This window comes from Hetaerina americana, unplaced genomic scaffold, assembly GCF_022747635.1.
Source record: "Hetaerina americana unplaced genomic scaffold, ioHetAmer1.1.p SCAF_63, whole genome shotgun sequence".
In the NCBI taxonomy this organism is placed as follows: Eukaryota; Metazoa; Arthropoda; class Insecta; order Odonata; family Calopterygidae; genus Hetaerina; species Hetaerina americana.
In genome coordinates this window covers 670,061-685,408 of record NW_027287239.1, presented here as the reverse complement: position 1 = coordinate 685,408, position 15,348 = coordinate 670,061, and the positions used below count along the sequence as shown (strand labels likewise).

The window sequence follows — 15,348 nt, the reverse complement described above, 5'->3', positions numbered from 1 at the left end:
TTAGGAAAAATTTGTTGCCTTTATTTTTTAGATAAACCTTGTAACACAGTGTTTATTTACATTTATATGAATGTATATACGGTTCTCTAAATTATTTGTTTCACATTCAAAAGTTTAAAGTATGATATTGAAACTCCAAACGTAATTGCGGTGCCAAGATACTGTTCACGCATTAAAAATAATGGATCCCTTTATGGACATGAATAACTAGGCAAATAGGAGCATGAAGTTCTTGAAAGTTTGCCAAAATAATGCTGGGAAATTAGCGCCGTGATGCAGCCATTACGCATTCTTCTACTCAAAAAATGGGATTTTGCGGGCCTCCACCCGCCACTTTTCATCATATTCAAGAAAACATTGTAATTTTAAGAAACCCAACGACTAACCCGTTGGTGGATAACCCGAAGCTATTTGGGTCAGCCGCCAAAAAATAAATGGAATGTTGGAATTTTATGTGGAAATGCATTTTTGCGGCAATAATTCAATAGCAGAGAGAGAGCACGGAGAGTCTGTTTAAAATGAAACGGCCACAAATGCACCGCAAACACCATAAACACCCATGCTTTCCCTCGCTGTGGTTCCAAATCTCTTGATTCTCCCCCTATCCTCACTCCCCCACAGGCATGAAATGCACGCGGAACACATATCCTCTCGTTCAATTTGCCTTTGATGAAAGAGTGCACTGACTCATTTCCCCCAAGATGACCTACTGCGTAACTTGTTGTATTTATTAATTGTTTTCAATCTCATTTAAAAAATCTTAATAGTTCTCCTTATCTTAAAAGATTTTGTGTTCCTTAAGGGACCTGTCACCACAAAAGTGGTAGAGAGTCATACTATTTCTTTCTTAATTGCAATTCCGGCGATAATTTCTGAATTATTAGCTTCCTAATACTGTATCTCACATAAAAATTCCCGAGTATGTTTTTAGGCCCGCTCATTTTGTTATTACTAGTATTCAGAGCATTGTATTTTTCACGATTCTTTGCATCTTCTAAGACATGAGTCAAATGCTCTAATACGTTTCCAACCTAGCTAACAAAATGAATATTGCTGATTTTTCTGTCTGGCCACTCTGCATCGTTTGCTTAGAATTGTCGGAAAAAGAATCCATTGTGTCGTTCTTCGGGAGAGGATTAACACTCAAATTACATTGCCATTCAAATAAAACACCTTCCTGCTTTCGAACATTTTATCTGTAAGATGTATTTAATGGCCTTTAATTTCAAAGCGACACGCATGGGTCTACACATGAGACGACTAATATTTTGTCAAATTGTTTGAATTATGTTCTCAGCAGTACTTGGTATTTTGTCATTTATGCTTTACCTTCAATTGGTTGGTGGTTTTAATATAACATTTCAGGCGGCAATGCAAGATTTCACTATGAGTTTTTACGTGGGCGTAGAATAGGAAAATATTTTGAAAAGAGTACAGTAATCGAATATTTTGTGAAGCCCCCTCCATCATTGCTCCAAATGTATTTTTATGCCTAGATGGGGTTGCTTATTTATTGCCCTTTAGCTTTTTCTTGCTTTAACATCATATACTAACTTTCATGGATAAGAGTCCTTGTGTCTCACAGAGAAACTACGCTTATTACTGATTTCTAAGTACCGCATCGGCTCACCTGGTTGCTTCTCGAAGGCAAGAGTAGGCATATTATTAGCCTAAAGAAAATGTATAATACCATAAATAATAATAATATGCATAACTAATAAAAACATAATTTTTCTTCCATTGTGGTCTTTTGCTGCAATTTAATACTTATGTTTGGCTAATAATGCATGATTCAAAAGCTAACTTAATATTATTTAAGTCTCTCCGCTGAGCTTCTGAGAGTTTCAATCCATAAGGAGTGAGACTGTTTCACCTAAGTACGCACCAATACCGAGAGAAGTACTGTGGTGCATTTAATGAAATGCCTAATTGATTGGAACTCCATCATGATTTATTTTAATGCATTAAATGGAATTCGTTATTTATTGGTTGTTGATTCAACTTCTTAGACGTACCAAGTCGGAAAAATATATTTGATATTTATTACTAGAACAGTAAAGCGGGTTAGGATATGTTTTAATGGGCCCAGATACAACACAGTACTGTACTCATAAGCCCTAACTAGTAATACAAATATGTATACATAATTTCTGTACGACTTAATACTGAGCCTTTATCTCAGCATGTATTTGCCTACATTTATTCCATCCAAAATACCTTTTCTTGTTCAATTAATTTTTCCAAACAATCTTCCTTTTATTATGAAGCCTTTTCGTATCTCCTGTGTCCACTCTCAACACCTTGCAAGCATATTGGAGTAATTATAATGAGCGTTTGATTTGAAAAATTATTATTGCATTATTATTGCTTGTTGGATCTATAGTTCCTTCAAATTTCGGCACGGATTGTTTTAAGAAAATATTTAGAATCATTTATTCATAGCCTTTTCAATTAATATAATGGATATAAAGTATTTAAAAAAGAAGGGTATTCTCAAGGAGAAACTTATGAGTTTGCCATGGGATGATACAGTCAAACACGGCATTTTATAGAAATGCAACTGTAAAAGGTAACATGAGAAATGGAAATGTGCGCACTTTATTAAAGATGCTATTTCAAAATCATAAAATATATGCCAAAATCAAAAACAATTTTGCAAATAGTGGCAAACTATTATTTATAAAAACATATTGTTTCATTAATTTGAGGATATAATTACTGACTTCATTTAGCTATGGGTGACTAACTGCACCTTTGTGGATTTATATACGGCGATTTAAAAAATGTGATTGCCTCAACAATAAATGATAAATAATTTTTATTTAATTATCTTTTTTCAGGAGAATAGTGCACACTGGACTCCATAAAATACCAAACCTCTCCGATCTCAGGGTTGACTCCATTCTTCACATGATGTAAGTACCCAGCATTCTGCATACTTTTAATTCATTGCTGTGTGTATGTGTATATATATACACACACATATATATATATACATAAATTTATATGTATAAGTATATAAAAGTGCATGTGTATATAATTGTGTGTATATATATATATTTATATATTTCGTATATAAAAGTACATGTGTATATAATTGTGTGTGTACATATATATATATATATATATATATATATATATATATATATATATATATATATATATATATATATATACATTCAAACACGAAATCCCGCCAAACGGCGAATAAATACTCATATATACAGAAACATATATAAGGAAAAGGGATAGGAACACGTATAAAGGACGAACACAATAGAGGTGGGGAAGGCGGAATCGAACGGATCACAAGAGTAAAAATATTTCCTCAACCGGGACTCGAACACCGGATCTTTCCACTTGCCGGGCGGATGCTCTTAACCACTTGAGCTATCGAGGACATGTAATTTACCCTGAGATCCGTGGGTCTTATATGTCGCCAAGCGCCCCGATTCTTTAGCCAAGAGATGGCGTCAGGGAGCTGTTTCACCCACCAAAGGAGAAATAGACAATACACAAGAGGAAAGGACAGTGGTTAGAATTCATACAACATCATACAGGAAAAGAACAGTAGAAGGAAATATTTTTACTCTTGTGATCCGTTCGATTCCGCCTTCCCCACCTCTATTGTGTTCGTCCTTTATACGTGTTCCTATCCCTTTTCCTTATATATGTTTCTGTAAATATGAGTATATATATATATATATATATATATATATATATATATATATATATATATATATATATATATATGTAAGGGAAACCATAGCCGGCACAGGGAAAGGAACTGGCCCCCCTACCCTGATGTGTGAATTTCAGACGCTGTATAGGGCTTCGTACTGGGTGCACTCTACCATCACCTACTAAACCGACCTTCCGGTTGATTACTGTGTTTATGGTTTTAGTAGTTCTGTAGGTTTGTTGTCTACCCCCCTAGGCATTCTTTTATTTCTTTCCCTGAACACACTTTTTATCTGACAGTCGAGTATGCCCATACCTAAGCTATCTTCATCTGCGTCATATTCTCTGTCTACGTGTAAGCTTGTTGGCATAATTTATTTGCCATACAATTCATCTATAGAATATATTCCTTCCATCTATCTTAGGTATTTTCTACTGCAACTATTATCTTATCCGACTTATCTCTAACTGTTAACACAGATCTTCCCTTCTTATTTCCCGATTTCATTTCAACGTTTTTGTATATCGCACCAATGTCATCCATCCTCTGCAAAGTCTCCATATCCTAGCACTGGTGGGATATATTTATTAAATCTTACGACTTAATCCATGGCTTACTTGCTCTCTTCCCTTTAAGTAGTAGTAGTTTTGAGGGGAGGCGACCGACAGCTAAGATCATTTGCGCCATAGGGGATGGATAGGAAAGGATGAAGGGTGGAGAGAAAACCCGGCGTCGGCATTAACCTACTCTTTACGAAAGGCGCCAAGGGGTCCGCAGTTTAACGTCCCATCCGACGGACGGCGTACTCACTCAAAGTGCCCTCCACAAAGCACCTCAAGTAGGGATCGAGATACCTCTGAAAAATATTCAACACCGCCGGGATTTGAACCCGCGCCCTCATGGTCTCTTCCCTTTAAGAGTTCCTATGCGTAGTTTCTTTTGCGGCTTTCCATATTACTTTTTTGATGCATTTCCATTTTTCCTCGAGAGTACTCCGCTCTTTTCCCAATGCCAATGCCAATGATTGTATCTATAGTCTGCCGATATTTCCGTTTCTGTAATACCAGTTAATGCTTCTAAGTTCCACTTCTTTGAGAGCCTTCCCTGCTTCATCTTTTTAAACCGAAAGAGTACCCGAAGGCGTCTCCAGGGATTGAACCGGAGCTCTCCGGTTTGTATTCTAGGGCCTGATGGAATTGTAAAGGATTTGCTTGAGGATAAAAATCCACATTTTCTTTTATGTTTCAAATTGTCATTGTTCATCAAGAACGCCATGAATAGAGCTTTTCACTTTTTATGCCCTCTCACCCACAATCAAAAAATGACGTGTGTAGTTTTCTGAAATAGGCTTTTGGCTACAAAAGGATGAACTATTTTTTTATAAAGTTTCATCATAAGCTAGTGATGCACGATCATATTTTGTTAATTGGAGTCCAAAAATGAAATGTTTACCGAACCAATTAAACTAGGTTTGAACAGGAACCACTCAGCAACACATTTTGCTTGCCTTTTCGACGGCTCCAACTTCCGTCCACTGCTTTCCCTCGGCATTGGTCAGCTTCAAATGAGTTTCACATAATTGACGGTCGACGTGGGAAAACACAGTGTAACGATAAATCCCGTTACCATGGCAACAGCCAGCGGAATTTTGGAATTTAGAGACATTGCGTTTTATTCCTGGATGTCGCCTCAGTGGACACTGATGTGAAGCGAGTGATTATCCATAAGCCCTCATTTACGCACACTCTGATTGAAACCGAGGACGGAGTGTCGTCAGTCAGTCGAAAATTCTAGAAAGATAAATAATTTACCGTGCCGTCGGAAGTTTTGAACTTATATGAGCTAAATGTTGAAATACCAGTTAATATTTACATAATTCTCATTTTTAACAGTCCTAACCATTTGAATTTTTCAATTGACGTAACCGGTATCAAAAATGATACGCCAACAAGGTTAATAATAAAGAAAATATGATAATAAGTTAAATAGTGTGACCGGGTTTCAATGCATTACATCGTCTTTAAGTCGTACTATTAAAACTTATCAAGTGGAAATTTGTTGTTATATCTTCTTTAAAATGTTCGAATTGCACCACAATCCGCCTCAAACTACTACATTTGCCAAGAAGGTTTCATGAGATGTTCAAATATCTCTTTTGACTTCAACTAATAATATTTCATATCTAATGTAGCACATCATTTACTCATAAATATAGGGAAACAAAATTGAATACATGGATCAACCAACCCCCGTTCCCTGTTTCATTGTAATAATCGTTAGAGAGAAAATAGGAACCACTTCTGGCTCCATTAAGAGTAGGTATCAGATATTCACAGGTACAGGTACTTGTAGTTAATGTCCTTTTAATGCTATAATTATATTTAGAGAAGACTTTAATTTATTCAATATTGCCTTAATTGTAGGTTTGTCACTCTTTTTCAGATTAGCAATTTTATCATAGACTTTTATTGGTAGTTTGAATAGTAATATTACCATGGTGCGTTGCCATGGAGGAAAATCACCTTCTCATGTCTTTGCTTATATTCCGGTATTTTTTAACGCAAATCACGGTGAAATTTGATCAATTGCTGGTGGCAACGATGGGCATTGAAAGTTTCACCAGGTTTTGATTGCTCATAATAGATGACACCCTGCTGATCCCACCAAACGCACCGCATCGTCTTCCGTCCGAAGCAATTTGTTCTTGCGGACAATGTCGATGGTTGATCAGGATCGACCCACGTTTTTTTGCGTTTAAGATTTTCAAAGTATAGCCACTTTTCATTGCCAGTCACAATCCGATGCAGGAACGGCTTTCTTTTTTGTCTGGTAGGCAAGACTTCACATGTGTTTTGACGTCACTCCATCTGCCTATCGTCAAATTCAGGTGGCACCCATTTTCCAATCTTTTGAACCTTTCCCATGGCACGTAGGCGCATGGAAATGCCTGGTAGAGTAACATATTCAATTGCTCGGCAAGCATTTTCTGCGATTACGTATCAGCCTCGTCCAATAGAGTCTACAATTTAAGGTCCTCTACCTTCCTAGGCCGATTTTTACGCTCCCCATCGCTCAGGTGAAAATGGCCTTCACGGTCTCAGGAAAGGCTGGTGATTGGTGGAAATTGGCTCCCAGTCTTAACGGAGTACGAAACCTCTATAACATGATCTCGTTACGCTGCGCCATGGACCGGTTATTGGAACAGCGCTACGCCATAAAGCGAAAACCGTGAAGGAGACTCATGACATGCACAAGAGAGCTTATCGGGTAGATCGCGTGTTTTTGAGTGGCACAAGTTGTTTCGGGAGGGTAGAGAAGATGTTAAAGACGCCGAACGTTCAGGACGCCCTTCGACCTCAAAAAGTGACGAAAATCTTGCAAGGATGAAGGTTTTGCTGAACAGGGATTTCAGATTAAGTGTTCGCATGGTTTCTGATGAATTTAGCATCCCTAAAAGTAATGTGCATCGACTATTGACCGAAAATGGGCATGAGAAAGGTGAGTGCGAAGTTGGTGTGCTGCGAGTGATCTCGGACGAACAGAAAGAAACTCGCACGCGGCTCTGCAAAGAACATCTCGATATTATCCCATCAACTCTAAAGCCCTGACGTTGCCCCACCAGATTTCTTCCTCTTCCCCCACCTCAAATCCGTGCCGAAAGAACGTGATCACGGCTCGGTGAAAGCGTTACAACAGGCCGTGACGTGGGAGCTTGGCAGATTTCCGGGCACCGCCTTCCACCAGGCATACGAGGCGTCGAAAACCAGCAGGCAGAGGTGTGTGGACGAACAAGGGTGCTACTTCGAAGGCTTATTGAGTGAATGTACCAATTCTGGCAATAAATGCTTTTTTATTTGACTCAGTCCTAAATAATTTTGGGACAGACCTTGTGAATCCCTGTTCTTGTTCTTCGTCCCACCAAGGATGGCAATCGTCGTATGAAGAAATTTCAAGGGCACCATCTCAATGCAGATGGAGATCCCTTTGAATACGTCGATAGGAACTGGAAGCAAGCGATCTATTACGCTTTCCACTATTTTTCGTATTGACTTACTCCGAAATTTTGACTCCATAATGGAGCTCTGGGCTGGATCTTTGATATCGGAATAATTTTTTGAAAACTCAAGAAGACGAATTCCAAGAAACTGCGGAGAAAACCTCAAGAAGAAATGGTACAAGCTCCTCAGGAGAAAAACTGTGTCACCATTATTTCGCTGAGGGAAACTTTTTCTTGATTTTATTTTTTGTTTTTAATCTATCATGTTCCCTGCAAACAACCGCCAGGGTGTCTGGCAGGGGGTTAATTAACACCAGAGTAATGTTTGCGTAAACATGACCCTACATCTACATCTACATAATACCCCGCAAGCCGCCGCAAGGGCGTGTGGCGGGGGGGACCACCCTACCGTGGTCGGACAATGTTATTATGATCCCCTATCGTTTGTGGGCAAAATAGCATCTTAAATAGTTCTATTCTATGCTTAATATCTCTAATTTTATTAGGATGATCGTAGAACAATGGGGGTAATATTACATTTTCAACAGCACTGTTTAAAGGGATAACCTTCCAATTTATGCAGGAGATTTAATCTTTAATTTAACCTTCGCCCGGTTAAATAATTCCCAGCCTGGCTGTTCTAATATCTTAGATACGCTGCTAAGTTTATTATAACAACGTTTCACAAATCTAGCTCCTCTACGCTGCACGCGATCCAATTCGACAATTAATCCAACTTCAAGAGGATCCCATACACTCACAGCATATTTTAAATGAGGCCTAACCAGCGAAAGGTAACATCTCTCTTGGATTTTTCATCACATTTACCTATTACTATTCTAATAAATACCGGTTTTTGCTTGCTTGAGTACATATTCTCCTCATGTGTTCCAGACAGGAGAGGTCGTTAGTGAGGGTAATGAGTTGGTATTCAGTTGAGCCAAGGCATTCTGTTTCGGTTTTCCCAATGGAGCAGGCGTTCTAGAGGGAATTGCTATTTACCCGACGTTTTTCACTACGCGCTTTTTCAAGTTTAAATTTGATTGCTAAGAGTCGGACCAGAGCCGTATAGCAGTAAGGTCATCTGATAAAGCTACCGTGTCCTCAGGGGGTCCTCAGGGGACCAAGGATATCACGGTAAACCACTCCATCGTCGGCAAAGATACATACACCTTACTAGTGACTACAGAGTTAAGGTCGTTAATGTAAAGTAGGAATGAAAGAGGTCCAATGACACATCTCTGGGGAACACCTGAAGTAAATTTTACTGCATTTGAGCCAACCCCATCCGCGAATACTCTTTGTTCCCGACGATTCAAAGAGTCTTTCATCCAACCCCAGATATTTTGATCTATGCCAAATGCTTCTAGCTTTGCGAATAGTTCATTATTAGGTACTTTGTCGAGGGTTTTCATTAAATCTAGAAAAATCGCGTCCACTGGAACATTGCTCTCTCCCGAAATAAGAATATCATTAACAAAAAGCGCAAGTTGTGTCTCTCAGGGTCTTCCTTTTCGGAAACCGTCATGATATTGTACTAGTAACTTCTGATTATCGAGGTGTCTCACAATCGAACTAGCAAATACATGTTCCATAACTTTGCACGAAATGGATGTGAGGGAAATAGGTCTGTAATTACTCGGTTTCTTATTGTCTCTATTTTTAAATATTGGTGTTTCGTAAGCGGTTTTCCACTCTCTGGAAACCTTGTAATCTACCAGCTAATTCTTACATATTATTTCTAGATAAGGCGTAATTTCCGAAGCTAGATTCTTAAATATACGAGCGGGTATTTGATCGGAACCAAAGGATTTATTAGGCATAATATTTTTTAGCAAACGTTCAATTCCATAATATTAGATTTCAATTTTGGGTATCGGTTTACCAGCACGATTTGATAAGCTGTTGGAGGCATTCGGTGAGATATTAATGAATACGCTTTGAAAGAAGGAATTTAGTTAGTTAGCCTTTTTAAACTGCTGGTAACTCATTCGACTTAAACGTTTTCGAGTGAATTAACAGGTGACTTATTTCCCTGAACTTCTCTGTCGTATGAGCGAAATACTCCCGGATTTTGCCCCCCGTTATAAACCTACATGTGCTCCAGTCAATAGATGGACCATTGAATTATAACCATTTATAATGTCAGAATCATTGTGCTTGCATAAGACCCGTTTGATTGGCTGGTCTAATTTTAGCATTGAATTGTCTTTGTCGACTGGCAGTCTGTTTTTGGAATGAGGACTTTTAATTGATCACCAAACGCTTTCCAAACCATTACCCGGAATCACCTCAGCCCTGCTGACGCAAGAATTTTTAACTTCAATAAAGACCTTGATTCTATTTGTTCTGTAAATCGGAAAGGATTTTGGAAAAATTTCACTTTTGGCAATATCACTGGTTAACCAGTTTTCTGGCCCAATAATGAGTATCTCTGCGCCGGTGCTTCGAATAAGGAGATAATATTTCGCGACGATGTTTTTTAAACTCCGGGAATTAACTACTAATACGTGACCAATGTGACCTTGATGTTGCGTTTTTTTATTTTTAACGACGATCGTTTTCTTATTAATATTAAATGGCTTATAAAATGTTCTGTCCGATGCTATCTTATTCATGTTAAAGGAACTATTGCTGGCAATGAACCTCACTTCATTGAAAGGTACATAATTTGGCAAAGAATGCTTTGGAGACCCACTATTTGACCTACACTTTAATCCAAAAATGCCCTGCATTGCTCGAGTACCCTACCCGCAGCGCATCTGGTCGGCCATCCAATCGTGTTGGCACCCCCTTAACCTTTCTGGAGTTCACTACACGTCAGAGGTGGCCAGGTGAGCAGCGGGTAGGACACTGTAATACTAGGTCAAAATACAACTATCAGTTCAAGGATTTAAAAGATCGACGAGGGTGCTGGTAAAAAGCACATCCCCTCCCCCTTAGGGTACAACTTTATGGCCGTTGCTTTTCTATACATTTTTCGAGCCAATCCGAGAGATGTCTATATTATAAGAGTTTGTTATTTTCCACTGACTTTATTTCACAGTACAACGCGTTTCATTAACTTGGAGGCATAATCAGGGACCAGTGTCAGGTTCACAGCTGTAAGATATGTAGCCATCGGGCAGATGAGAATGGGGGAAGTTGGCGGAGGGGGGGATGGTCATCTGTGACTTCGACGAAGTCGGAGGTAGTGGCTTTATCGGTTAAAGGAAGGAGAGGTGGTGGCGCCTTGGTTATGACTAAGCATTGGATTTGCTCCGGGCATTTGTTTACCCTCGAGGAGAAGGGTAGGGTCGTGGCGTGTAATTTTCCACGGACTTTATTTCACAGTAGAACGGCTTTCATTAACTTGGTTGCATCATAAGGGACAAGTGTCAGTTACGGGGCTGTTAGATATATAGCCATCGGACAGAGGAGAGGGCGGGGGAAGTTGAAGGTGTGAGGGGAACGGGTTATCCGTTGCTTCAAAGTCGTGGCTCTTTCGGTTAAAAGAAGGAGAGGTGATGGCGCCACCTTGGCTATGACTAAGCACTGAGTCCGATCGGGGTTTATGGGGGAGGGGGGGTGGCTAGGAGCGAATAGCTGCTTACAACCCTTGTATTTGTGTACCCTTGAAGAAAGGGGTGGCTGTGTAGAGGTCGGGGGATTTTTTGGAATTCAAAGTCGGTGGTCGGGAAAAGAGATAAAAACGGAAGTTGCTTTGGTTATGACGTTGGGTAAGGTCTGGTCATGGCGTAGCTGCAACTGAGTACGTTGAACCGTTGGGTTTATTTACCTTCGAGGTCAATTTTTTGTAAAGGAGAGGGGGAGGGTTGGTCGTATAATTGCTCATTACACAGTATTGTGATGGGGTCCGACAAGTGCCTTCGAATCTCGATTAGCTCTAGAGCGTCCATTTGCAATCCTTTAGGGAAGAGATGTAGTATTCCTGGGACACAATTTCTATTATGTTAACAATCTAAGAGGTGTGTTTCGCAGAGAGAGTTGGTGTTAGATTTTCGTGACCCCTGGCCTGTTTTAGGGCCCGTGTTTTGAAATTCTTCCCAGTTTGGCCGACATAATATGTGTTGTAGTTACTGCATTTAAATTATTAGATGCCTGATCTATTAAATGTATCCTGTTTGTCTTTCCGATTAATAAAATTTTTAAAGAGAGAGTAAGGCATGTGTAAAAGAGGCCGTTTTGAGTGTAGTTGGAAGGCGATTTGAGATTATATAGGAGATGCCTCCTAGGAAAGGGATCGAATCCCACTTGAAGTCTTTAGACGTGGAGGGCTGAGAGGGGGTATTTTGACTTTTCGCCATTGTTGCAAGTAGTACTGTAGGGTTGGACAAAAGTGCGTATGCGGAAAAGTGCCCTGAATTGCATCAAAACAATTTAATCACTTATTTACCAAAGACCTAACCTTGACTTTTCAAAGTGAATTGAAACGTTTAGTGTTGGATTGTAAGTGGTTTAATGCTAGGGAAGGAATGGTCCATAATAAGAGTAAACCCCTCAGCTGCCAGGTTTAAGGACAAGTAGAAACACATTAACAGGAGGTGTCAATTCGACCCGTGGTTTTTAGTGGTGTCCGCCCCCGCACACCTTCTTTCACGCAAATAAAACTATATATTCCTAGACTACTCATGTTTCAAACTCAAATATACGGTTAAAAACTCAACACTCAAACTCAAACTCAACCCAGCTTGCCGAAAAGCTTAAAGAAATTAATGAATACAGCAAAGCAACACTAGTTTCTTTTGAAATTTATAACATTTTCACGTGTGTCCCCAAATCGGAAGCCTGGCTTAATGCTCAAAATGTACTCAAAGACGCCAAAATTACCCCAAATGTTGTGAACGAATTAATTACCCTTGCAAAAATGGCCATTAATCAAAATTATTTTTGTTTAAAATAAAATTGCTATATCCAAGCAGGCGGTCTAGCTGTGGATTCCCCCCTTTATCCCCTCCTAGCCAAAATATCCCTTAATACGTTGGAAGAATCTCTGTTAAATACGGCCAACAAACTCGTGGAAAAAGTGGTATATTGGTAACTCTACGTAGATGACATTCTCTGTCGGTGGACAGGGTCAAACCACCTGTTAGACTTATAGTATCCCACAATAACTTCAAAACGATGCATCCCTACATTTCCTTTTCCACGGAAAAAGAAGTTAACGGCAAACAGAACTTCTTAGAACTAGCAATCAACATAAAAGAAAATAGGCAAGAGTTCTGTATTTTCAGGCAACCCACTCATACGGATCATATAATTCCCAATTATTCCGCCTTCTATTTTTCGCACAAATGTGCAGCCCTCCACTCGACGATACACCGGCTCTTGCACACGCTCTTTCTCCCACGGATTTCAATGAGGAAATCAGCACAGTTGCAAATATTGCCACCAGCAATGGATACAACCCGAACCTAGTTGGAAAAATAATCCAAAAAAACTCAAAACAAAGGCCATAAGTCGAATTATCCCTTCTAAGCCCTCCACTCATAAAGAATATAAGTGGTGTTCGATCCCTTTCCTAGGAGGCATCTCCTATAAAATCTCAAATCGCCTTCCAACTACACTCAAAACGGCCTCTTTTACACATCCCTTACTCTCTCTTTAAACATTTTATTAATCGGAAAGACAAACAGGATACATTTAATAGATCAGGCATCTAATAATTTAAATGCAGTAACTACAACACATATTATGTCGGCCAAACTGGGAAGAATTTCAAAACACGGGCCCTAAAACAGGCCAGGGGTCACGAAAATCTAACACCAACTCTCTCTGCGAAACACACCTCTTAGATTGTTAACATAATAGAAATTGTGTCCCAGGAATACTACATCTCTTCCCTAAAGGATTGCAAATGGACGCTCTAGAGCTAATCGAGATTCGAAGGCACTTGTCGGACCCCATTACAATACTGTGTAATGAGCAATTATACGACCAACCCTCCCCCTCTCCTTTACAAAAAATTGACCTCGAAGGTAAATAAACCCAACGGTTCAACGTACTCAGTTGCAGCTACGCCATGACCAGACCTTACCCAACGTCATAACCAAAGCAACTTCCGTTTTTGTCTCTTTTCCCGACCACCGACTTTTAATTCCAAAAAATCCCCCGACCTCTACACAGCCACCCCTTTCTTCAAGGGTACACAAATACAAGGGTTCTAAGCAGCCATCCGCTCCTAGCCACCCCCCCTCCCCCATAAACCCCGATGGGACTCAGTGCTTAGTCATAGCCAAGGTGGCGCCATCACCTCTCCTTCTTTTAACCGAAAGAGCCACGAATTTGAAGCAACGGATAACCCATTGCCCTCACACCTTCAACTTCCCCCGCCCTCTCCTCTGTCCGATGGCTTTATATCTAACAGCCCCGTAACTGACACTTATCCCTTATGATGCAACCAAGTTAATGAAACCCGTTCTACTGTGAAATAAAGTCCGTGGAAAATTACAAACTCTTATAATATAGAGATCCAAAAATTCAATGAAGTGAAGCCTGAAGGTGTTCAGTATAATTAGAAGGGAGCTTTTGAAATGCGCTCTTGTAATATACTGTAATAACTTATTTATTTAATAAAATATGGAATAAATATTATAATAACATCCCTTTACGTAAATGATATCCGTCAAAAATAATCTTGAATAAGTGGGAAACCGTGGATATGTGAAAATGTCCAATCTTGCATTTTTGACATATGTGTGTACGTATATATGTGTATATATGTGTGTATATATATATATATATATATATATATATATATATATATATATATATATATATACATCTACACAGGTATAATAATTTAAAAAACTTCAAATATTGGTTGCAAAATCAAAGCTTATTTAAAGTTTTGCATTTTCAGCGCCATTAATACTCGTTAGTTAGGGAAGGGAGGCGTTTGAAAATAAAATATCTCACATATTATACGGTATTTGGCTTCACTTCATGGAATTGTTTAGTATTCATGTTGGAAGATTATATTGTGTTTCCACAGACTGTGTATCTTGTAAAATTGATCGACAATCTTAATTTGAAGTCAAAATAATCGCTCTGGTGCTTCCAATGCTAATATTAAGTATTCTTTTTTGTTTCATTATACAAACTAACACCTTGTAGGCTAATTTAAACGTCTTCAAACACTGAAGTTATTTCTTGCAAAGAAAACCCAGAATGGTGGTAAGTTTAGCAGTAGGAAGTGGAAGTGGTATTCTTTAAAAACTTCACGGAAACCGTTGATTTCCTTTATCCCTTGAGAATGAAAGTTGGCTGAGGCTCAGGTATATGAAGGATTACCTGAATCCTGAAAGTATAGGAAGATCTACCTGATTAAATCAGTCAAACTCAATAATATGCTAAGTATACTGATCTTTAAAATTTAATTTTTTAATAGATGTGTATTTTCATCCAATGGTTGATGAGATATAGTATTTATACTTTTTTTCAAGGTACACGCCGTGTTTAACGGGGCTATTTTCGTCTCGATCGAATTTCATTTAAAACATTTCTCAATTAAAATAATGCTTCACTTTGAAAGCACTCCTACAAAACTTTTAACGAAGCCAAGGATGGAAGGTTCCTTCACACTATTCCATTCCCGTAATCCTAATTTCCGCCAGGGTCTACCCTCGCGGTTTCCTCGCTTGCCTTCATCTCCGACTTAATCTGGGCG

The 15,348-nt window shown here is 39.0% G+C and overlaps 1 protein-coding gene across 1 annotated transcript in view; it reads left to right on the top strand.

The window, feature by feature from the left end:
- Positions 1 to 15,348, top strand: part of LOC139695781 (lutropin-choriogonadotropic hormone receptor-like) — a 484,244-nt gene that overhangs the window by 202,492 nt on the left and 266,404 nt on the right. The window contains exon 5 of the mRNA XM_071594568.1: positions 2,841 to 2,915. Coding sequence (XP_071450669.1) covers positions 2,841 to 2,915 — 75 coding nt within the window. The remainder of the gene's footprint in view (positions 1 to 2,840; positions 2,916 to 15,348) is intronic.